The 26,749-nt window shown below is 32.6% G+C and overlaps 1 protein-coding gene across 1 annotated transcript; it reads right to left on the bottom strand.

Moving 5' to 3' along the window:
• Nucleotides 1-4,219: 4,219 nt before the first annotated feature.
• fy (fuzzy planar cell polarity protein-like protein) lies at nucleotides 4,220-21,010 on the bottom strand. Its single transcript, XM_085959183.1, has 8 exons — nucleotides 20,774-21,010; nucleotides 20,556-20,677; nucleotides 16,367-16,640; nucleotides 15,467-15,664; nucleotides 9,924-10,123; nucleotides 8,449-8,581; nucleotides 7,436-7,647; nucleotides 4,220-6,954 (listed from the first exon to the last, which is right to left on the bottom strand). The coding sequence occupies exons 1-8, from the start codon at nucleotides 20,849-20,851 to the stop codon at nucleotides 6,897-6,899; spliced, it is 1,275 nt and encodes a 424-aa protein (XP_085815309.1). The 5' UTR covers nucleotides 20,852-21,010; the 3' UTR covers nucleotides 4,220-6,896.
• Nucleotides 21,011-26,749: the final 5,739 nt, after the last annotated feature.

The raw sequence follows: 26,749 nt of genomic DNA, 5'->3' as shown, positions 1-26,749 counted from the left end.
CTGAACTATCGGTCAAAACGTCGCGAAAATTGCTCTTCTCTTGCTAATCTTTTATGATTGTAATCTTCATATATAAATTTTATTTTTATTCACCTCAAAATGGGCGGAGGAGATGAAACATATTTAGAAAATTTTATAAACAATAATATGTGTTTGTTATGTGACCCAAAAAACTGGATGCCAAATGAGTGGTAAGTACAAATTATATTATAGTTTAAATGGATAGATTCTATCTTTACCGCAATAAAACTTACGTAACCTAACAGTTATGACCCATAAATTTATATCTGCTATGTAACATAAAATAATATATTTCAAAGAAATATTTTTTAATTTGTTTCGTAAACATATGTTGAGAACCTCTGCCACGTTTGAATAGGTCATACGATACTATTATCAACTTCCCCATAAACACGTCAATAATTGTTTTCGGAATGACTCGGAGCACCATAAAAAATTGCCATATGGTTCGGCCTAGTCATAAATCACTACGCAAAGTGTTGCTAACCAATACTACGATGTTGCGTATGGGGCCCCTAGGTGCACGCTATGCATATGCATCGTATGCTTGTATGTATTACGCATATTATTGTGTAACCTCGCTAAGCAGTGAACTACACCAGCAAAATTTAAAAATACAAAAATATTATAATGAAAAGGCACGTGTTATTCTCACACACGTCAGTGTACCATCTAGCATTATTTTTACAAAACTATTTAGTAAAAATAATATTTTATTTTTTGTTAAATAATACGTTGATGTGTACACCACCATCTCTCATCGACATTTGAAAGCAAACTCAATTATAACCCAGTATTTTTTCAATAGAATGTAATGTATGACGTAGGACGCATATACGCGTCCACGGACAGTAACCCTATGTTTTTCAAGGACTCAAATACGAGTCCGCGGACGTTAAGCTGTTAACACTCAAGCACCTGGTCCCGCACTAATGCGAAAATTATCATATTACATTTACGCGTGGTTCTGCGTTACTGCAGCTTTACACACCAAACACCGTTTGCCCGAGTGTTAAGATCTACATCAATAGTTTGTATAATATTTCCCATATTAAACAAATATGTAAATTATATCACAAGTAAAATTTAAACATGTTACCAATCAATCTCTGTAAAATTATATATTTGGATACTTTAACAGGCGTTTTATGAAATTGTAGGCATATAAGAAGTTTTATTATTCCTAGAAAAATCTTATAACATTACAAATGACAATTAAATATTATATTAATTAGCTCTCAGTTATTATATTTGAAGGGCAGGCGTTGAGTTAATGATGCCATCTTGTGGAGGATATTGTAAGCTATTAGATAGCATACTTAGAAATAAATAATAAAAACCATTGTCCAAACACTGAGCTCAGAAAGAAAACATTGAAATTGAAAATATCAAAAGAAGATTGTAATTAATATTAAACTGACATGTAAGAACTTTTAATTTTGAGTGTAATAAATAATATAACAAGGAAGTAATTAAGTTTTTTCAGTTTATCTGAAAACTGAATTAATGTGACATGATCTTTCTTTCCGCCTACCATTCATTTAGTAATTATTATATTATTTAAATGTATTATAGTGTATTTAGTACTATTTATTGTTAGAGAGTTGTGTAAAAAGAGAATGGTCCAATGTTATAAACCAATGACTTTTATAGACAATTAAATCTTCAGTAATGATTACCTTGTCATCTCGAAAGTTAGACATTATCAATTTGCTTACAAATTATAGTGAGACTTTTATATAGTGGCCGACGTGTCATCACTGCCATCAGGGAAACTAAAGATTTCCACACACATTTCTATACCCCAGCTTCTATTCTTTCACACTACTTATATAATAGCTGTTTAACGTGTCAGTCATTAAATAGAAACAATGGTGGTTTCCACAGAGCAGATGAGGCGGTCACTTAGTCAGAAAATGCCAAAATATTGAAAAGATGCATAGATTTAGTAATTTGAGTGTAAAAAAATCATTCAAATTTTTTTAATAACGCAATGGTGGTTTATTGTGCAGGGAAAATTTTTATCAAGGGGGAATTCAACCTGTCAGCGCCTTGGGATCTCCGTGTACTTAAAGCTGTAACTGAATTGTAGTAATAGTGCATATTGCTACATAAAAGATTGCCAAACTTTATAAAGAAAGTTTTATAAACATCCTCAAATAGCTCCCAAAAATATTAAGCCTGATTGACTATGCACAATCAATATAATATATCTTTTTAAAAATAGAACTGTCAAATGTACAATAATTTTGAATAGCATAATATTTATAACTGTGTATTTTATTATGTATCACTATGCACAATAGAAGCTCGATTACAGACATACAAACTTATCATAGAATGGCCAAAAATGGAACTACGAACTACCATAGAACGCCATTTTGAAAATGTCATTCGAATGTCAGATTTTGTCCAGTGATTGGGTGGTTTTTGACAGTGGCTCCCCCATCCCATTCTTCAGATAAGTTTGTAGGTCTGTACTTATCTGGAGTTGACAATGACCATCGATTTTGTATGATTATCGGCAAAAGGTATGGACGAATAATTTTTAAAGTTTTTCATATTTTTTTATTGTTCGAATTTATCATTACCATTATTGACAACGTACATACCTAATTAGTTCAGATAATCAATATTCTACTGTCTATATGTAACATAAGGACACTCCCATTAGTTTTATTCAACTGTTTTTTTCTGAATTTTATTGTACACCCAAAGATTTTTCTAAAGAGATATAAAATAAGAGTGTTGTTGGTGTGTTATATATTTCATTTATATTAATGACTGATAGCATCTATAATATAGATCAGTTAATAATCATGTTGTCACGTACCGTTAAATACTATAACAATCTTGTGTTACAGACTTTAAGATTTGGCAGTATTTTAGTGATAAATTAAATTTAAATAAAATGAAAAAAATCACTTGATTGATTGTACCTATTGTATTATGTTTTTAAAATCGGAATTTATTTTATTTTCAACTCGTGCATGTGGATCAATTTTATTTAACAATGTTTTAATTATGATTGCCAAAGGCTACATATTTCTCAATTGCAAACATTCCTTACACAGATAGTATAATATAATCTATTGACTTTTTTTATATTACAAAATTATACGTCTCTCTCATAGTGAGCAGATACCACACTTGTATCAAGATTCCTATTTCACGGGTTCGAATCCCGTGGCTGGGTGAAATTCAAATTGTTTTTTCAATCAATAAGTACGAACCCAACACTTTTAATTTAAAATTAATGAAATATATGTTGCCATATCTCAATAAAATATTTACCTGTCTACCTGCTACATAATATGTATATTACGATCAAATGAATTTGTACATTACACAAATATTGTTCACAAAAGATTAAGTTTATACAACGGTTTTAACTCCTTATTTGTGAGGTTAGATTAAAAAACAAAAAGCATTTAATTATCTATTATAGCATGAAACTACCAACATTTTTGAGCCACTAACCACCCGCTTGAGAATTTTTATCATTTCTTTCATTTTAGAAATCATGTTTATAAATTACGTTTTTGTAAATACAGTTGACTCTCGATCTATACGGGTAAATGGAAAAATTTATTCCCCGGATAAATCATTTTCCAGCTTATACAAAAATGAAGATTCTTATTTATCTAATTTGGCTGTACATGTTGTACATTTAAAAAGTCATCCATAAAAATATAATAATACCTAGTAGATCACATCTTAATACTTCTCAGTAAGGGTTGCCAGTAACATAAAATTTAATTCAAATGATCCAGTATTTTTACCAGTGAAAATTAATTTTTTTGAAGAGCTAAAATTTTATCATGTTTAATTTTTCCGACTAGGGTAAACCGAGAGTTAACTGTATATAAATCATGGTTTATTTTAAAATATGCATCCACAATGTATGTAACTGTGACTGATGGGAGAGTACTGTAATCTAATAACATACAATGTATCTAAAATGTTAATTTTACAGACGTGTATATATTGTTTTTTTTTTTGTTTTCGAATTAACTGTTATTTTGTATACATTTTCAAAAATGCGGTAACAATTTCCTTGTTTTCCAGTTGAGAACCCCTGTAGCTATAACTCTACTTGGCTATTTCTAAGTGTACCAAACAGTAGGCATTATAATACAATTACCTAACTGATTTTTTCTAAGTTAATTTTTCTAACCACGACATAATAACGTATATAGTTAATCAGTTATTTAAATTCTATTGAAGTGTATGTATTACTTCTGAAAATCAAATTGTTAATATCATAACTATCAACAAGTGATACGTATTATAAAAAAAATATTGATCATAGTATAATAAGGGTGTTATACTTGCGTAGATTTGCTGTCGACAATACACATTGTCAGTAAAAAATAAAATGTGTGTGTAAACATCTGTCGCGACTATTATAGTTACATTGCATGCATAGATTGAACGATGTTAGAAGTTTTCTAATTGTTATTGTCGCGAAAGTTCAATGTATATTATTTATGGTTGATTTTGTTGACAATAAATCTATGTATTTGTAATCGCAGTATTGATAACGTTATCATTGCACATAAATTTATAGAATAGGTACGATTTTTAGTAAATTTATTGAGAACCATGGCTGGCCCATATTTGTCAAATTAAAAAAGTTTTCGTTATAATATTGTATGACAATTTTCTCAATACGGTTTATTAAAATTAGCTTTAAATAATATGGATTATTTGAGTGGTGTGATCAGCATTAAAATTATTTAGTTTATGTAATATTATTATGAATGTTCAGCTTTTAAAAAATATTCATTGAATATTTTCTACATGTGTTATACACAACAAATAATTATTCAAAACAAAGGCATTGAAGAAACCCTTTTCTAAAAGACGGAGCCTTAATATTATGAAAGTGAAGCTGAAAAAAGACTACTAAGACTAATATTTAAATTGGCTGCAAGTTTCCGTTTGCAAATTTGTAATAAACTTTACACTTATCACCTTGTCTATCAAAAATTGAAAGCATCACAGCACAATTTTTGGTTCACTCAAACAGTCAATAACCAACGGTAAAATATTAAATGTACAGAACATATTGCCAAGATAAACCCTGTTATGAATATTATACATTAACCGTTTCGAAAATGAAACACATGTTTGACTTGTACTGGAACCAAAACATTCACGGTATAATGCAAAAATGTAGTCTGTGGAAGATAGACTGATGGTGTATGTTACATATACAGATGTCAAAAATATATCGATATATTATTTCGATATTATAGCTTCTCAATATTTTTCTTCCAAAACCGATAAGTGTCGATAATTTTCTTTCACTATGATATCCCTAGTTATACGTTAATTACCGAAACTTTCCAAAGATGTTTCAATGCGGCAACTCTATTTGTATTAATTTTTCCGTGGCTACATATTCAACCACACTAAAAACATGCTGTAATACTAAAAATTCACAAGGCTCCCTCTTGTTATAGTCGAAGCACTTTGAATCAAACTGAGAAATATTTTGTAAAGTAGTGATGGACTCAAATAAGTACACTGATTTTTGGTCGTGAATGCACTTCTCAATCAGCCAAGTTTTGCCTGCTAATTGTTATAATTGTGTTTGCTTTACCCACTAAAGTTGCATGCATAAAATTATTTGCTATGAAGCATAAGTTCTGTGACAATAAAAATAAAATGACAATAATCTTTAAAAAAAAATGTATTTAATACCTATTTAAGAAAATATAATATAAAATATTCTATGTATACATGTATAAAGATGTTCAAATATTTTGTTCATTATTAAACAACTATAAAAAATTACATGTTTATATAATTATTATAATGTCATTGGATTATCCTTGGTCCCTTAATCGTGGTCAAATTCAGCATTACAGATCACATTTTATTATATTATAATAGGTAAGTACTAAAGTTGCTAATTAAAAATATCACATTGTCGTAATTGACCTGCGTTCCATAATTAATTAATACTGATTTCTTTCATTAAAATAAGTTCTATAGGTAATATTAAATTCATGATTAGTTGGCAAATCAGATCTTAAAGCAAAATTAATATGTACATAAAGTAAAACTCACGAACAAGGTTAATTTGACGAAATTCACCGTAAATCAAATTATTTGAAAAAATTCATAAAATCTATACGCTGATTCCACTGGGTAATTCATTTAACCCAGTACATGCGGCGATATTTCCGCACACATGACAGCGTCTTCTGGGCTTCTTATTATTTGCCGTCCGGCAAATGATCTGTTGAAGTTCTAGGCAATAACCTCAATAGGTTTTCACTAGTTGATGGCCTGGGTTGTGGAGTTTTTGTAATTTTCACAGCATACTTAGCAACCAATTATTGTTTTATCACAACTAACTGAAATTCTCCTAGAATTTTTTTACTACGCGGGCACCGGGTGAACTATTATTCTTTCTTTCGGCCATGTCCGATCCTAATAGGAACATATGAGCCTCCACAGAGTGGAGGTTTGTATTGACAGATTTTTGTTTTTACGAGAAATGGATGTCAGCCACTTGCTCAACCTATTAGGTCCATACTCTGACTCATACACAAATTGAAAAACAATATGTGTATATGCCAGACCCAGGATTCGAACCTGGGACCCTCGACTCTATAGGCCGACATTTAAGCCACTCGGCCATCGTGGGTACTATTATAGTCACCACTAATAATAATCTAAAAGAAATTGTATCGGAAATGGAAACGATGTTACAAAACTGAAAAAAAAACCTTTTTTTTTCGATTTTCGGTCCCGTTGATTTCGAATTAACACGGTTTTACTGTACTAAAGCGTTACAATTGTCTAATCAATTTAGCATATTATGATGTCTATAAACTTTAAAACTATGTGAGGAATTCCTGTCACCACGATATGTTCTTGTCTGACAGAATGTCCTGTAGAATTTTCTTCGTTATTAATCTGAAAATAAAAAGTACATTGTAATTTAGTAGCATACACATAGAAGTTGGTATATACACGTAACTCTATCTTTGATGTATGTAACATTCATAAATCAATCAAATTATATAAACAGTTTTTATCTTAATTGATGACATTATCAGAGTAACAAATAAAAATTAGAAGCTATTAAAATACCATTAACACCTGTAAAATGATACATCATACTACCCAATGTTTATATTAGATACTATGTGTTCAGCATGTTTATTCAAGTTAACTGGCATCCTAAATCGGATCGAGTATAGTGGACAAAGAGTATTCATTCAAGTATAACCAGTTACAAGTATTGTTATATACATATTAGAGTACAAATGGTGGTGACTTTTCTAACAATGAGTAGTCTATGCAATGCCTTTATAAAAAAATTAACATATTAGTAAAAGGCCGCCTTTGAAAATAGTAAAAAATTAAGCTACATTAAAAATAGATGTGACCTCACCTCATTGTAGACATAGGAACAACGGAAGCATACAAAACACAGCAAACATTCTCTTCGAGCCGGTACGCATGGCATTTATGGTATTCCGAACACCAGTACGTTTCCATCATGCTGCTCTCATTTTCTGCTTTCTCTTTGATATTGTTTTGATCATTGGTGGCTTGTTCAGCTAGATTTGATTCAGTCACTTCGATGCTGTCTATACAAAAGTCCTAAAAAGACAACACCCTGGTACATTATTTAGTATGAAATTTTAGTTTGGTAGAAAATGAAGTTATAGTAGGAAAGTTGCCAACATGTTGTTTCATAATCCATACACTCTCAGATGCATGTGAAACATGGACCCTAAGTAAAAGAGAGATCCAGTAACTTAGAGTAGCACAACGTGATATGGAGAGGTGCATGCTGGGCATAACGCGAAAGAACAATAAGATGAATGAGTGGATAGGGGAATAGACAAGGGTTTGTGATGTTATAGAGTTTGGAAATCCTCAAATGGAAATGGGCTGGACACATAGCTCGAAGAAGGGACAATCGTTGGACAAATTTAGTCATCCAGTGGTATCCAAGAGGTACAAAACGTCCGCAAGGTAGACCTAGAGGCTGCTGGATCGATGAAATGATAAAGTTCTGTGGAAGTACATGGCAACGCAACGCACAGGACCGAGAGAAGTGGAATCAGCTTGGAGAGGCCTTCACCCAGCAGTGGATAGATTCAGGCTGATGATGATGACACTCTCAGATTGAGTATATTCACCATCATCATCAGTCTGGATCAATCCGCTGCTGGATGAATGCCTCTCCAAGTTGATTCCATTTCTTTAGATTACGAATGAGGGTCCATGTCTCAGATAGAAAATATGAGTATGGAAAATATACATGTACTGGTTGAATACTATGCATTTTAGACATACTGAGAGTCACTTTTGAAGATATTTCTGCATATTACGATATACACATATTATCCGTGAGGACAGTTTAGTCTTTTGAAATATAATGCCAAGGTAAGTTACCTGTACAGCTTGTAGATAGAATGTTCTTAAAATATCAAGACGGTGAGCACCGCTCAATGCCCGGCGTCCTCCCGCAGGCTGTACGCTTCTCGATATCACATATTTTTGTTCATCACAATTCACCACCATAACACTGAAATTGTATAGATTATAATGTACGAATTTTGAAATAAAAGACAAACATGGGTTTTTAAAAAAAAAACCTCCAGAAAAAAACTAATGCGATATGGTAGGAACAAGAACAAGAGATGGTCCAAAAGTCAACCTTCTTTTGGCTCTCCTAAAAAGTAGTGATTTTTGAATTATGTATCTGACTATTCCTTTCACACACGAATTATTTGATTGAGTTTGCTTTTGACAATAAATACAGTCGAACTTGGTTATTACGAGGAAGATGAAGAAGCATACGAATCTATTATTGTGATTATGCATTGAATTAAGATTGTCTGCAATAAAATTATTGTTTTACAATTCACGGTGCCCGAGAGTACTGTGCAAAAGGAAAAGGAAGATGTTTCAAAAATTAAAAAATGAGTGTGTCAAATGAACCACAATACATAAATGAAAATAGGGAAGAGTCGAACCAACGCCTCTGAATTACTAAATTCTATACAGAAACATGAGTTCTCATACAAAATGGTCCAAAATTCAACCTTCTTTTGGCTCTCCTAAAAAGTAGTGATTTTTGAATTATGTATCTGACTATTCCTTTGGCACATGAATTATTTGATTGAGTTTGCTTTTGACAATAAATACAGTCGAACTTGGTTATTACGAGGAAGATGGGACCGACTGAATTTGCTCATTATAAGCATTATTCGTTAAATCGTTATATAACAATTTTCGCGCCGCGTTCTATTTAAGCATAGAACATAAAAAATCTGAAAACCATCGTAAAAATCCCCGAAACAAGCATGGCATTCATAAACTACAAAAGAAGTTGTTTATTGTAATGAAGTGCTGAGCCGCCAGTGCAGGTAGGTACCTGCTGACTTCACAAAGCTTGGATTTTTTACATGCAATTTCAACCATATGCGTGGATACTTTTTCAATGTAGTCGGCAAAAACACAAATTAGGTATTTAGACACTTAACTTGTGTCATAAACGTAATCCGATCACGGCGGCATCGGTCTAGTTAACTGCCCGGTCGGATTTTATTGCTTGGGGTCGAAAATGTTCTTTTTAAACGATTGACACATTTGCTCGATATACCCGAGAAATAACTCATTATAAAAGTGAATAAATGTATGGAGAAAATCATAAACTAAAATGTCAATGAACGGTTCCTCATTACATCTGAGATCTCGCTATTTCCGTGATCGTAATAACCAAGTACGTACTTAATAATTTGAATGTTGCAACATGGTGTGTACGCTCTACTAATTACCTATCACAGTTTGGTAAAGTTAAATGTTAATGTTGACCATTTGTGTGTTGTTTTTGCAAACGTGTACAATGTAACATAACTTCTTACCCTAATACGCCTGAAGGGAACTGCACAGAAGAAGGAAAGTTTCTTGGGTAGCACTGCCTGGCGGTCTTCAGAGTATCTGAATGCTGTTGCCAACAATTCAAAACAATGTCATCTACCTCTGGAAGTGCAGGTGTCGGACCACAAATAACTATCACGTGTACATCTGATAACAGTTTGCATATAACAGCTCGAAACGCCACCTGAGAATGCATATTTTTTTAGACATATTATTTCAAAAAAGAATAAAATTGATACTAAATTTTGTACTTAAAACCAATGTTCCCTGTAAGGTGTGCGCGTGTGCTTCCAAAATGTTTTCATCCCCGCAGTCCTCACAAAAAAATATTCTAAAAGAAAGTTCCCTTTGCCAGATTTTAGTTTTGCTCGAATGCTCGAAACCATCACATGCACAATTCTTCGACTTATTTCTTGTAAGGCAAAGGTCAAGTGCGACTAACGCGAGCACGCAAGTGAAATTTTACGTCGAGCGGGATCACAATATCCGTCCTGTTCTATCGCGGGCCAAAGTATACGAAAAGAAGATACGTATTTTAGTGTTTATCAATGACCACCTATATTCCGGGTCATCTACCTTCTCTTAGTCTTTGACATGTTTCAACTTGCAAGAAACATTGTCAGTACAGTCCCATAGTAGTCCTTATTATAAAAACATCACAGTTCTTACAATATTTTTTTAAACGGTAAAAGTGTTTGTGGCAAATAGCAGTTTACTTAAAATATTTATAATACAAAATGGCTCTATGTTACGACCGTACTCCCTGGATAAACGTCGGATTTTTTTAGTCAATATTTGAAAGCATCTAAATGGCACTTTTTGAGCATAGACAATCATTGTAAAATTGCTATTATATGGATAAAGCGCTATTAAAAGTACATATATAAAAATCTTTTACAATGAAAAACAGAATACAAAAATCAGTATAGCATATTAGAGTTCGCCAATGCATTTCATAAAATTTAAATAATTATAAAGTAACCTTTGACACAAAGACACTCGTGCTTAAACCTTCGTATAAAAACGCTCTAAATAGGTAGGTAAGTATGCGAAAATAAGGATCATTTTTCAAAATAACGTTATGATAACTATATTTTTTATATAAAATTTAACCGTGTTAACTAAGCGATATTGTTATTATTTCAGATTATTCCGACACAAATTTAATCAATAAAATAAGAAATACGAGTGAGATGAAATGAGCCATTGAATGGCTTTTATTTTCTCTTTGATTAGTGATTGTTTTTATAAGATAATAATATTTATCCATAGTCAGTATTCCGTATTTGTATTCATTTAATTAAATGTATAATAAATAAAACAGGCTCCAGTTTATGAGCCCCAAAAACATTTCGCCTCCACAAACAAATGGCCCGGTCAAATAGCCTCGATAAAACGGCTCACACTGATTGAAATTAAACGTCACTGGTTTTCATTAAAATGCCACTTTTCCTACTTAAAACTTACCTTTCGGCATAATATACCTATCATAAATATTCATGAAGCGTGTTTTCATATTACATAATATACCAAACTAACCTCGTAATTTTTTTAAATCTTAATTTTCTCGGTTATGCTTTCAACCTAGGGGTAGACTACAACTTAATATATTAAAACTACTATCTTATTACTTGTCTTGAAGGCCGACGAAAAAACTTTGGAATATGTAAATAAGTGTTTTATGAAACGTATCTGCATTGCAACTGCGCTTATCGTCGGCTTTCGTGGATGACATTAATTATTATTGTTTCAAAATTAGCCATTTACAAGGTTGAAAAAGACGTAGCTTTATTTAAAAAGAAATAAAAGCCAAAATATAATCAACGCTCGAAAGAAATAGGAACTTGCATATTTCATTACGCTTCGACATGATAACAAAATATTACTATATATTATTATTGAAACGATCAATCGATAATAATCGGCCGTGGCCGGCGAAGAGTTACATTGTTTATATTATAATATTCTGCCGATAACTTCACGTCGTGGCGGAGGCCAACCTTAGTCTATGGGCCAACCTATCAATATTGAACAGTATTGCAAGCTGTCAAAAATAGCAACTTATCGACAGAATAATAATAAGTATACAATGCCGGATTATGAGTACCAATTTCAATTCCACTCATCAATCCAACCATCTCCAGAGTGAGAGAGAATTCTCGTGAACGTGATTCAATAAGGTAAGAGAAATAATTTATCTATCATATGTTACGTTTATTGATGGAAGAGAGGAGAAGACAACTAATTTGCGAGCATCTATATGAACATTCATCGCATTTATAAGGTTTTTTTTATCAGTATTGCCATTCCATAATATGTTTTAAGCTTACTAGGTATTTTTAAATTACATATTTGATTATATTGGAAATCACATTCATCACACGCAAATGGGTCTTCTCCTGAATGTGTAAGTTCATATTATGAACTTACACATTAGAACTTTAAGTTCTTTCATTGAATAAGTTTATGTAATTTGATAATGTTTCTGATATTTCTTCGATATACCTTCTGTTGAAAATAATGTAATTACATTATTCTATATACTGTAAACATCTCTACAGTCTTTTAATGTTGGGAAATTGAAAAATCAAGAGTTACGTATTTTTATCAACATAATGAATAGCTAAAAATACAATGTTCTAAAAATCGGATGATCTTGATTTTTTTTTTCTAGCAAACGTATATAAGTATAGACATCTTATCCGTGGTAAGCTCAAAATACCTAAACTATCGACTTACCAACTTTTGGCAGCAATGTATTGAATACGTTGTTTAAGAACTCATAAACTTACACATTCAGTAGAAAAACCAGTTGCGTGTGATGATTGTGATTTGAAATGTAATCAAATATGTCATTTAAAACACCTTGTAGTCTTAAAATATGTTGAATGACAATTAATACTGGTGCACACCCTCACAAATGCGATCTGTGTTCATATAGATGCTCGCGAATTAAATTTTAAAAAGACACAATGACGCATTCTGAAGAAAATCTAATAAATGCAATGTATGTTCATATAGATTCTCGCGAATAATATGCGTACTTGCTAGACCGAGGATTAGAACCTGAGACCCTCGACGCAATAGGCCAACTCTTAAGCTGCGCCGGCATTTTTGGTGACTGGTGAAAAACCTTATAAATGCAATGTATGCTCATATAGATGCTCGCAACTTAGTCATCTTAAAAACAAACAAATGACCAATTCTGGTGAAAAACCTTTAAAATGCCATGTATATTCATATAAATCCGTGCGACTTAGTTGTCTTAAAACACATGAAATGAATATATACATATATAGAACATACTCGTGAAAAATCTTATAAATGCAATGTATGTTCATTTGGATGCTCGCGACGGAGTAATGTGTCATTTAAAAACTCATAAACGTGATGAATTTAAATATAAATGTAAACAGATATGTAGGTCGGTACGTTGTTTAAGAACTCATAAACTCACATATTCAGAAGAAAACCATTTGCGTGAAACAATTGTCGAAGCCGTCAGAGGCAATAACTTTATAAAGTACCTACAAAACTTCATTTGATATCGATTCTGAAGAGCATAATATGAAGTATTTGTCTAACACTTCTCTCCTAACATAATACCTACCAGAACTACAAGCATACATTGCAACATCTGGAGAAACAGAGAAAAAGAAAAAAATCATAATACCTATGCAAATATTATTAGGAAGAGTTAAGTGCCTGCAAGGTAACTCCTATATACAAAATAAATATAAATGTCATTCCAATATTATCTTTTGAAGAAAATATCGTTGCATAAAAATATATTGCATTTTTCATAAATATGCATACCTAATTGTATTCTAATAACTTATTTATTTTTATTGCGGATCATATTGTTAAAAAACAGTAGGTACCTAAGAATAATTATTAATTACTGCTTTTCCCGTATGCAACTGACATTGATATATTCAAAATCATAAATAAAAAGATAAATGTTAAGAATGTTGAATGTTTTTGTAATTTTGACACTTTTGTGTACCTAATCAAAATATCAATTTTAAGGTAGTCTATTATAAACTAATAGATACGTCACAAGGTAATAATTTAATCACCAAATATAATTTATATAAGTTAATCGAACGTTTTGACAATGGCCGTGTTTCCCAAGGATTAAATTCAGTTTACTAAAGTGGAATATTGTTTTGATTCCAGCCTGTTTTCACGCTGAAATGGAGGCCTTTGGAACAGATGATCAGAGCAGGATTAGGTACGCATTCGTATGGACTCGGGTGTCGACACGCCCGAGGACCCACTTCCTGGTCCATCTCGGACACAAAGGAGGTCAAGGGGTGACCGGTGTGGAAGAAGAAGTAGGTGAGGTCGTTCGTGGTAGGCGAGGACATGCAAGGTGTACCTAGTGCTCGTGTGAGTGAATCGTGGTCAACAGCAGAATAAACTCCAGCACCTGGGCAGTTTACAGTAGTGTCGGGTTGGCTGGTGAAAAACATTAGTCTGTGGGACTATTCGCAAAAATAGAGGTCTTCAACTTGAGTCCAGTCTTTGAACGGAAGGGCGAGTTGGTTATCTGTATAAAAGGAGATATTAGGTATCTTACATTCTTGGAGAGATAAGCCCATAGTGAGGATATCATCTATCCATTTCAGCGACATCATTTGGGCCTCAATTACAGAAATAAACGACAAGTATTGTAGCCAACGTAATAATAATTGTATTGTTAATTAGGTATTAAGTTAATTAATATTTCACTGTTCTCTGTGACCGTAATTATTGTCTTCGCTTATAATAGCGGTTATTTTTATTGTCTACGATTATAATAGCTGGATAGCCATGGTTGTCTATGCTCAAAAAATGGCATTTAGATACTTTCAAGTGTAGACTAAAAAAATATGACGTTTATTCAGGGAGTACGGTCGTAATATAGAGCCTACAAAACTAATAATCAATTTTTGTAATATAACTACATATTCTGTATTCAGTGTACGTAACAAATAATTCAAGTGATCGATACGATTGCTTGCACAGTTACATATACATATTGTACTAATTAGTTATTATAGAAATCTTATCTCCTAATAATGTCCAAAAGGAGTGGATTTGATATTTCAAATGCGATCATTAAGAAAAAAAAAATTAAGAATAAAAATATTTGTTGCTTCACCCCATTCCTCAGGGTGAAAAGAAACACATTTTTTATAAATGTTTATTTTGCATTTAACAAAAACAACCCAACATACAAATATATAGATTTAATATAAATATAAAGAACGTTTTGCAAGTTTAGTATTTAATATATTTTATCAACGAATACTTTTTTCTTTTTTTCTATTTTTTTTATTACTTCAAAAATTATCGTTGTTAGTGTTATTATTATATAAAATCGCTCAGATGCGTTGATGATCCGTACACACAATATAAAAATTAGAGGGAATGTTGCTTAAAACTGTATATTTATGAAACTAGAGATAATAGTTTTATTTTAGTCAAGAGAATGTCTTAATAAATACGATATTATTAATTTTAGTAAATGTTTTTTATTTACATTTGGGCTTCTGTGACAGAGATAGACGGGCGTGTCTCGCAAAGATGCTTCGGTATCAAGAGATATGAGTCGGAGTAGTAACTGCCTTTCCTGCGGAGATAGCGATCGCCACCCTGTTGTCCCGCAAACATATCGTCCCCAGACGCATAAGCAGCCAAAAACACTTCCCATTCGTGATGTGAATGATTCTAATACGGCCTAGAATACATACATAAAAGTAACATTTTAAACTGTGGTGTGTATTTTAAATATTATTAGACATAATTTTTTTTAGATTTACATCACTTTAATGTTTAAAATGCATTTTCCTTATCTTCATAATCTAACTCTAATCAACAGAGAAACATCCTTTATATCCACTTCTGTTGCAATTCTTTTTTCTCTGCATAATATGGCTGAAGTAAGCACTTATTCTGTGCTTGATAACAACTATCCGTTCACTTAACATCTTTACTGGTCTTAGCATCGGTGGCTTGGTCAGACAGTGGTATTTAATTTTTGTGACATAACATTCCCGTTTGATTTCCATTAGGCACCGGGCGAAAACCAAAATGGCCTGTGTTACTCACTGTTATTCTAATCATATTGTTTTTAACAGTTGTGTTCTCTGTATTCTCTAGTAATGTTAAATTTGAAATGTTCTTTAAGTTAACAATCTGTCTACAATCTACATGAACCTTATTGTTATCAAAACAACAACCCCTCAAGTTGAAGTTATTTATTGCCTGATGGCTCTCTTGCTGTTGTAGTGGAAAGTAACCAGAAGAGGGGAAGTTATAATATTGATAGCTACAAATCTTGAAAATAGAGTTATTAATATAATAATAATGTAAAACCTAGAATAAATTAAATTAATTCACGTGAATTATTCAATAAATACATTTATATAAAATAACCAACCTCAAGAGATTGACTTTCAGGACAAAGAATGGCTTCAACTGCATTTAAAAGTAGTGTCGGATGAGGGGCAGAGGCACTCTGCGAGTCGAGAGACTCCATCAGACGATCCACTAACGGATAGCAAGGCCGAAGATCTCTCTTTAGTCGTTCCAGGTTCCGAGGACTTTTTAGTTCATCCATGCCAACGAACATCACCATAGCGTTAAATACGGCTATCAACAGTGACTGTAAATCACTTTCGAGACCGCCACTTGCTATTCCAATCAGAGTGATACTGCAATTAAAATATTGTATCATAACTATAAATAACAATCAAATTAGTAGGTACCGAAATGTTTTCACTATAACTGGTAGCTTTAAAGACAAGTCACAATACATTCTCCCTACTTCGGCTATTTTGTCTTCTATTATAGGATATCTATTTAAATCAGTATACAGTGGCACCATAGGCAATTCGTGGGTGTGTTTGAATTGTTTGTTGCAATACCCATTTCAATGCCAGCTTCGACTGTACGATGACTGCTGATGGCTCTGATCATATTTTTTTTATAAATTATAGTACTTATATAGGTGCTTATAACCAATGTTCAAATACATTATCTAAGACACAGTCAGTGACATCCCGTTGGGGTAGGCAGGTCATGCGTTGCTTAGGGGTGACAATTTATAAAGGGCGGCAAATGAAGAGACGAATACGATCATTACACTTTTTGAAAGCAGTGGTAGACAATGCGGTCACTTCGTTAGAAAGTACCGGCATCTTAGTTATAAAAAATTAAAAGGGGGCAATCCAACTTGTCAGTGCCGCAGATTTCCATGTCCATAGATTTCATAGAAATGCTCTAACCCTCAGTAGATGGGATATAATAATTTTTCCAAAATTTCGATTGCATTTGTTTAAGATTATAAAATAGATTGGTATGTACAATTTGAGATTAAATAATTAAGGTAAACGTACCAGTAGTTGACCATTTAAGAAAAAAATTCAACAAAAATAACGGTTAACGTTTAGCATTACACCGAATGTTGGCAAAGCAAGTCTACTCATAATGGATCAAATGTCTTAATTAATATGACAAGACAAAAATTAAGAAAGGGTCTGTTACAAAAAAATTGTGTTCAATTTTTCAAGACCATGTTTTTGTTCCAGTAGTTGACCATCCAAAAAATTGAAAGTTCCAGTAGTTGACCACTATATGTTTCAGTAGTTGACCATGTCTAATCAGAAGGCTTTATGGCAAATCTGTCATCAGAGTTGCCTCAGGGCTTCCTGTCAGACCACTCTAGCCCATAGCTACTTGAATCAACTTGGTAGCAATGGGCGGTTCAGTAACAATTTACATAGGAGAGGATTTTGTTTGACAGCCAATCATCAGCTTTGTTCGGGTAACAAAAGGTGCAAAATTAGTTACTTCAAACTAAAAATACAAAAATATATTTATTTTAGCAACTAAGTACATACAATACTACATAGTAACGCATAGGCTCAGTACTTACCAAAATAAAACTTAACATAAAAATCCTTAGATATTCCAAATAAAGTCCAATTCCAGAACTAAATAAACATTACGAGTTTTGCTTACTTGTGTCGGGTCATTTATGTGGGATACTACCGCCTTCCATTCATAGCTAAGTCCATCGGGTCGCTCTGGCCATTTCCATAGTCTCCTGCACTTTCGCATCGATGAAATAGTAGCTTTTACTTTAGAAATATGGACGATTTTCCTCGGGAAGTATTATAATATAATGTTCATTAATGACTTTCATAACGGGCAGCCATCGAGTTTTAGGCTTACTAGACTTATGCCATTCACTCTCCGCTGAGTCTGAAATGTCAACACTTGGGTTCGAAGACTCGGAAGAAAAACGCATTTTCTTCTTGACTGCTTTCAATTCCCCCATTTCTTTTCTTCCTTTGCTTGCTCATTTAGTTCTTTCTTTCTTTGCCTCTCTGCAGCTCGCTGTTTTTCAACCGTTCCATTTCTTCTTTCTTCCTCTTTTTGTTTAGGAAATACTCCTGGCAAGGTTTACCGGAAACACTGGTGGGGGTTTTTTCCCTTTTTTGCTTTCCCCTTCACCGGGGAAGAAAAAATGTCTCTTGAATGGACTACGAATATTTGATGGACCAGCCACGGGTTCACTGGCGATTGGAGACGAAGTATCATTACAAATCCTTATACCGGCCTTAGGTGCACTGGCGATTGGAGACGAATCACCATCACAAGTTGTTAGACCAGCCACAGGTGCCCTAGCGATTGGAGATGAAATATCATAATAATTCATAGTATTCCAGGCGGCCAAAAACATCATATCATCGGATTCCTCTTCTTGCAATGCCTCATCGATGAGTCTGACCGGGTCAGGTAAAGTGATATTTTCCAACTCATTTTTTACTTTTCGTCACAGTGCGAACAGTGACTTATCATCTTTATCAGGTTCGTTGTTTTTGCGGAATGATTCAAGATTTTCCTCATCAATGTTTTTACTCAGGAACTCTCTCTAAATACCGCTTGGGTTCCTCTGATGTAACCATTGAAGGCACACTTTACGATTCTCCTGGTACTGTTACAGCTTAATGGCTCCATGGACAAAGTCTACATTTTCGGAAATTTCTTGAGGAATTCTTTTGTACTTGTGTGACAGCCCCACCGACACTCCCTGTTACTATGACGGTTATGCATTCTTTATCGTCGGCATTTACCTGCTGGTACACTGTCTCGATTCCTTTTTTGGCTAAGACCCTGCTCCCCTAGGGTGGCAGATTATATGAAAGTATGGTGAAGCAGGCAGGTTATATAAAAAAGTATGGTGAGGTAGGCTGATAAACAATTTGCGGCAAAACTAACGTTAACATTATTAATTATATGGGTACGTTATAATGACCAAAGTAAATCCTCCGTGATGCCCTGCATTTTTTTTTATCGCGTCGCTATTTCTCGTAAGTTGTCGGCTATTGTTGGCCTGCTTCATTCAGTTGCCATATATTCAGGGCTATAATACAAGAAATTTTTGTTTTCCGAAGAAAAAATACTCAAACCCGTTGCTGAAAAAATAAAAGTTGACACCTAGGTCATCTACTGGACAGAACCACCCTAGACACTTCTAATTGATAAATAATCATCGTTCCATACTTATGAATGTAAGAATTGTTCAAAACTAAGTGAAATAATTTTATTTAATTTATCTAGTAGTTTACCACCCTGGTCAACTACTGAAAAAGTATTAAAAAAAGTTTGAGTAGTTGACCCCCCCACAAACTTGCTTCCTTGTAAATATAACTTAAAAATTACAAATGATATCGATACTTCAATATTATGACTGCCCGTAATGCATTAACTTGATATTATGAAGTCAAAAACATTAAATTGCCATATGCTTACATCCACTGATATCCTTAACAATTTACTTAAGAAATTAAAAATAAAATGCTTACGGCGTGATGTGTTGTTTTCAAATAGCTGCTATGACGCTCCTATGACAAATGGTGATGTGTTAGTTCCTCAATCCGACCACAGATGGCTTCACTTGTCTCAACTTTACAATTTAGAGCAATCCCGTGTCTACGTTTCTTATTTTGGGCATTTTATTGAAAAAAGGTCAACTACTGGTACATTTACCTAACAAGATGAAAATTTTTTTTATATACTTACTTACAGCGTTTTTAAATTTTCTGTTGAATTATTATGCTCAATATGCTCAAACTTGTACTTGATATGAAGTACATAAAAAACAAACATACAAACAAATATAGAATACTGAAATGTAAGTTTGACATTTCATTTTGATTTCCATAGTAACGCATGTATATATTAATAATTTAGTTGCTAGGACCACCCCCTTAGCAACCGATAATAGTCTTTTACTTTTTAAGGATTTTTCTGAAATAACTTTCCATAAAAAACAGAATTAACTGAAAATAAATCAATTCTGCTTAAAGATGGCTAAAAGTATTAAAAGAATGCATTGGCATCGTGTTCTGATATATTCTTAAAGTCTCAAATGTCTAGCTAGTCGGGAAGTTAGTTAAAAATCGATTACAAGATTTGTAGTGGACAAACAACCACCGTACAAACAAGAATACGAGCTAATAAAAACGTTGTAATGTAAAATGAAAGGAGCCAGCACTTAGAGATTTCATTGGACACAGTGGTATCCTAGAGTTTTTCCATCCATATATAATTGCACGTACCTTCCGAGGAATTCCTTCCATTGTATAACACCATTCTGAACTCTTGTATTTTGCAAAATTACATCCTGGCATTTACTGAACATGCTAACACCGTTCAAGGAAGCCACAGATGAAAATGGAAGCTGCAAACAAGAATAATATTTAAATAACGTATATTGTTGTAATATTAATCAAGTATTAGATGCAGACTTCATATAATATAGTGAAATATTTCTTACACTATCATTTTCTCCCCTTTTCCGAGTGAATATAGGTAGTCCACTGTTGGTTAATAAAGTTATTATGTGAATAGTCATAACTGAGCAGCTTTACTTATAAATCTAAAAGCAGCTAATTTACACAACCTAATGCATACAATTACGAATATTAGTTGTATTATTGAATATAAATAATAATACTCTAGTGACAGTTCATTCGAGTTTAACCATATTTATTATTTTGACGTTTCTTTATTTGAAAAACAAAACATAAAATCTTTGTTGCCAAGTAACAAAAATAGATTCCCGAAAATCGGGTAGCCGGTAGGTATTCTTGAGGAAAATTCGGCGAATTCTATTTAGGTAGGTAGTTTATTAGTTTGTCGATAATTGCAAAGATTTTAAATTTTTACTGATTCTTTAAAACTTTTGATGAAATAGGGTTGTTACATTTTAAGAATGTTATAGGTATATACGATTTAGACTATTTAGAGCCACAATAAAATTGACAGACAAGTCGAGTGTCAAGAGCCGAGTCAGATATGCAAAGAGGGCTGATCCTTGTACGCATCGATATGAAATTTGACTCAGCTTGTGTCCTTCAAGGCTTATGAACATCATATTATGTACCTATGTACCTATATGATATATAATATGAGGCGCCCTCAGGGTACCTAATGATATTGGCGCCTTTCATCCTCGACATCAGCTGTAGTAGGGAGTTTTTTTTATACTCACGTTCGTTTAGGTACCTAGAGCATGGCCCTTCGTCGTGGGTCTGAGGGAGGAGGTCCTCTAAAGTCTAAAATATTATACAAGTTGTATAATACAACTGTAACACAATGTAAATGGGTACAATTTTAACCAATGAGAATCATTAATATGGATGCGCCAATGTGAAATAATTGCCATGACCAATATAGTATTATTATTATTATTGTTTATCACTTAAAATTTTTTACCTAATATATTTACTGAACCATTCATTATACAAAAAGCTCCGCTACCTGATAAAAAATATGTTATCTAGGCACCTACTCGATACCTAATATAAAATTGATGTACCCATCTTTTGTGATTATAATATTGTATACACAGGCACGTTTTTGCTACCTGCCTCGATTATTATTTTTTACGGTGGGATTTTTCGAGTGATTTCATAAAACGTGAAATAATATTTTTTGAAATGCGGAAATCAAAAAATGAGAATAGATCAAGAAGTACAACAATACTAGTATAATAATAGCATACTACACCTAACTATTTAATGTTAGGTATTTTTCCAATGGTGGAAAGGTATTATTAAGAGCTGGCGCTATATCTATTAACATTGCTTGGCAGGTGCTTCTGATATTAAATTTTATTGTAGGTATGATAAACATGAAAAACATATTATTATTTAAATATTCCAAGGACAGACATTTCCACTTAGTTCCAAGAATAAAACCAAAAGAAAATGAATTAATTATTCTTTGAATTTTGATTCGTTCATCCAGTGACATCCCTAGACAAAATTCCGCCCCTAGGCAGCGCCAAAATACCGCCCATTTTTTATACAGTATTTTTTATCATCCTTTCATGACTCCAATATCTAAGAAATTTAATGTGTTGTATGGATACATTACCAATAAAATATGATTGCTATCAATAGACAATATTGCGAGTCCACGGTTTCAGATACATTTAAAAATACACCTGACAATATTCAAAACTCGCGAATGAATGGCAAGAATATCTGGATAAATTTAATTACGTACTTGAGTACCTTCCTATGATTCGCAAATCTGCACGTGTGACTGCTGGTCATCAAGGACGTGACGTTCAAGGACATCGGAACCTGACACAAAAAATACAGTCCAGTTAAACCTTGTATGTTATTCTCCTCGATTTGCCACCCTTCGAGTAACTGCCACCTCCAAGCGACGCTCAATATGCCTACCCCCATGGGACGGCACTGCGTTCATCTATTCTACACTATAGCGTTCTTCTCCTTGCAAATAATATGCCTGGTGGTAGACTTTAGGACGTTAGGTGATCACCATGCTATTGGATACATCCACTTTGGATATCTCGTCACATCTTTTTCTAAAATATGATAATAAGTATCAATAAAAGTTGATATCTACTATCTACCTATCCAAAGTTTATTTTCAAAATATTGTAAATACTATCACTGAGTTAAATTTGATAGGTAAGTGAAATATCAAATTATGAAGGATTTGAAAAACATATAATATGAAGAGAGGACAGACAATTTATAAAAAAAAACAATATAATACAAATAAGCCATGACGCTCCATAGGGTGTTAGGGGTGCAAAACACCCGGACGGCAAGATTCAGAGAACAGAAGAGTCCGAAAAAAAACATTTTTAATGATAAGTAATATTAAAAAATATATATTATTCAATTACATAAAAAGAACTTTATAATGAAAAAAGTCGCCTTGGGCGCAATTTTATTCTATGACAACAAATATATTCGTATAAATTGTGCTTCATTCGATACAAATATTTATCAATTTAAGACACTTTACACTATAATACAGAATATTATATTACTTAATAATCATTATGTAAAATATATATGATATTCATTGTTATATAATATAATATAATATCATGTAAAATTCAACCAACTTTGCCCGCGAAAGTCTCAAACATTATACATAATATCTTAAGGGGGGACATGCTCGTCGAAGGTCAAAATTGAGTTTTTATTGTATTTTCAAACCATGATCCTGGACACTCCTTAAACGTTGTAGATAATCTATTTATATAATTTTGAAGCCTTATTATCCTTTATAGTTATTTTAAACATTTGATGACTGCATGAAGTATTTTTGTTACATAAAATAGTATTCTTTTAAACCTCTCACTCTAATGTTTTAGAATATAGTCATATTTCGGTACAGAACTGTGCAGTGGTGTTAAGATTTTTTACATTTATTAATTTTTAAACGCATTTATAAAACCATTAGTATAATTTATTACGAGATAATTTTTGTAAAATATTCACGATAAAAAATTATTTTGATAATCTCTGTGATCCCAAATTTGACAAGAATTAGGCATTTTATTATTCAAAAAATCCGCAAGATTAACACATTTGAAGATGATTCTAAAGATATTTATTATAAGCTATGTCTTTGACCATTCAAGTGTGATAAAAATCTTATGAAGAATGATTGCTTTATAATAATTATTGACCTAAGAATAAGGTAGTGTTTTTTTGAAATACGCCATTTCTTTTGTCATTCCCTAGTAGTTAAGCTACAACATACGGCCGTAGCCATAAAATGACAAACTATAATTAAAGTAGGGAGTAAAATTATGTTAACGCGCGTGTTTGAACATGTACCTAACCGAATTTTTTTTTATTTTTTTTTAAACGGTACATGTTCAAACACGCGCGTCAATATCATTTTACTCTTTACTTCAATTATAGTTTGTCAATTTATGGCTACGGCCGTATGTTGTAGCTTAACCACTGGGGAATGACAAAAGAAATGGCGTATTTCAAAAAAACACTACCTTATTCTTAGGTCAATAATTATTATAAAGCAATCATTATTCATAAGATGTTTATCACACTTGAATGGTCAAGGACATAGCTTATAATAAATATCTTTAGAATCATCTTGAAATGTGTTAATCTTGCCGATTTTTTGAATAATAAAATGCCTAATTCTTGTCAAATTTGGGATCACAGAGATTATCAATATAATTTTTTATCGTGAATATTTTACAAAAATTATCTCGTAATAAATTATGCTAATGGTTTTATAAATGCGTTTAAAAATTAATAAATGTAAAAAATCTTAACACCACTGCACAGTTATGTACCGAAATATGACTATATTCTAAAACATTAGAGCGAGAGGTTTAAAAGAATACTATTTTATGTAACAAAAATACTTCATGCAGTCATCAAATGTTTAAAATAACTATAAAAGATAATAAGGCTTCAATAGTATATAAATAGATCATCTACAACGTTTAAGGAGTGTCCAGGATCATGGTTTGAATATACAATAAAAACTCAATTTTGACCTTCGACGAGCATGTCCCCCCTTAATAGATTTTATTAGTATTTTTCAATACAATATTGTGGCTCATTCTGTACTCTATCCACGCTACTGATGCATATTATAAGTATATAATATATTATATATTATTAACACTCTACTGGTTATTACCGATATATATTTGATTGAATAATTTATCTCCACATAATAATCTAATGTCGTTTTTTTATTCTCTAAGTTTAAAACATAACGTATTATTATTTTTGTACTATTAATATAATTGAATTCATGAAAGAGAAACAAGGTGTTTTTTTCCTAAAGATTAAGTAAATGCATGCTTGAAAAAATAATCACGGATGGTTTTTAGCAGGTCGACATATAAAGATAAGTCACGATTGAGCGTACAATCCGTGCCCCGATATGAATATAAATCTATTAGAATATTTTTTTATGGCACCCTTCTAAATTCTATCCCGACCATTTGAACATATTTTGTTATTCAATGATTTTACCCATAAAAAGCTTCATCAATTTTGTGTAGGTTTTAGATTCGTCATGCAGTCCGGAGATGCTGCCAGTTATAAAGGGATTAGCGATAAACCACAATTGAGTTGTAAAATACCTAAGTGTTGCTATTATAATATATTTATAGTTTGATTGCTTTTTATGTTTGGTGATTTTTTACATTCATACTTTGAAAAATACCCCCACTTGATGTCAATGATAGTTTCAAGGCACTAAACCAGAGATTAGCAATATTTTCTTTTCTCTTCTTCTTCGACCATGTCCGATCCTAATAAGATCATAAAATATGGGCCTCCACAGAGTGGAGGTTTGTATTAATAGATTTTGTTTTTACGAGAAATGGATGTCAGCCACTTGCTCAACTTATTAGGTTCATACTCTGACTCATACACAAATTGAAAAACAAGATGTGTATTTGCCAGACCCAGGATTCGAACCTGGGACCCACAACGCTATAGGCCGACGCTTAAGCCGCGTGGCCATCGAGGGTTAAATTAAATACCAAAAAGTTTTTGGTATTTATAGTATTGTTTATTTTACTTAACAACACAATAATTTTAATCTTTATTCGACATGTAGGTATCCAGAAATGTTACAACCCTCAATTTTTTAAAGGTTCGGTTCCGGATTCGATTAGAATAGAAAGATTGAATGAGGCTTGGTTCCATTAAGTTTGGTTCCAAGGCTCAGTGCCAGTTCTTTAAAATCCATATATTCTTACCTATGTTTAGATAGGTTATTTATATTATAGGTACATATATTTTATTTCAGTTTAAAAACTCAAACATTAGGTGTGTGTGCATTTTTTTCAAGATATCCCTACCAGGAGGATCATATTGATATCAAAATATTACGGCCTAAAATATATTAAGACGGTACTTCAGTGAAACGGCAAATAATTTTCAACTATAGGTGCGACGAAATATCGGACTGGCTGGCAATCGGATAGCGAAAGTCGAGCTGTGAACACGTCAATTTGTTTTGTGATGGCGACGGGGGAATTAATTCTTAAATCGTGTAAAGATGGCTAAAAACGTTACCTATTTACTTGAAAAAGAAAACATGTCAATGAATATATTATCGTCACTGTTCTGGCAGAAGACACTAATTCGAAAAAATTACATATTGAGTTAGTACCAAAATGTTCCTTATTTCAAACTTTACCGTCTGAAAACCTTCTTAATAAATAAACAGTCTTTATTTTAAAGTCATCCTTTTTACGATTACTTAATAAACTCACACGATACTTTTACTCAAAACTAGTATTCTCCAGTTAGTGTGTTCTGCCAGAACAGAGACGTTATTATTATTAGTAATAGAACAATAAACATAACATTAAATGGAGGCATGTTGACTTTTTATGACAAATTATGTTTTGTTCTGCACGCATAATTTGCACAATCTTCGCGTCGCGTAGTCACGATCGTTTTAGACCCTGCCCCAGCTG

This window comes from Rhyacophila brunnea, unplaced genomic scaffold (assembly GCF_057557595.1).
Source record: "Rhyacophila brunnea isolate RB1 unplaced genomic scaffold, BYU_Rbru_1.0 scaffold_11, whole genome shotgun sequence".
In the NCBI taxonomy this organism is placed as follows: Eukaryota; Metazoa; Arthropoda; class Insecta; order Trichoptera; family Rhyacophilidae; genus Rhyacophila; species Rhyacophila brunnea.
The sequence above is the reverse complement of the archived record's forward strand: the minus strand, read 5'-3'. Positions and strand labels throughout refer to the sequence as shown.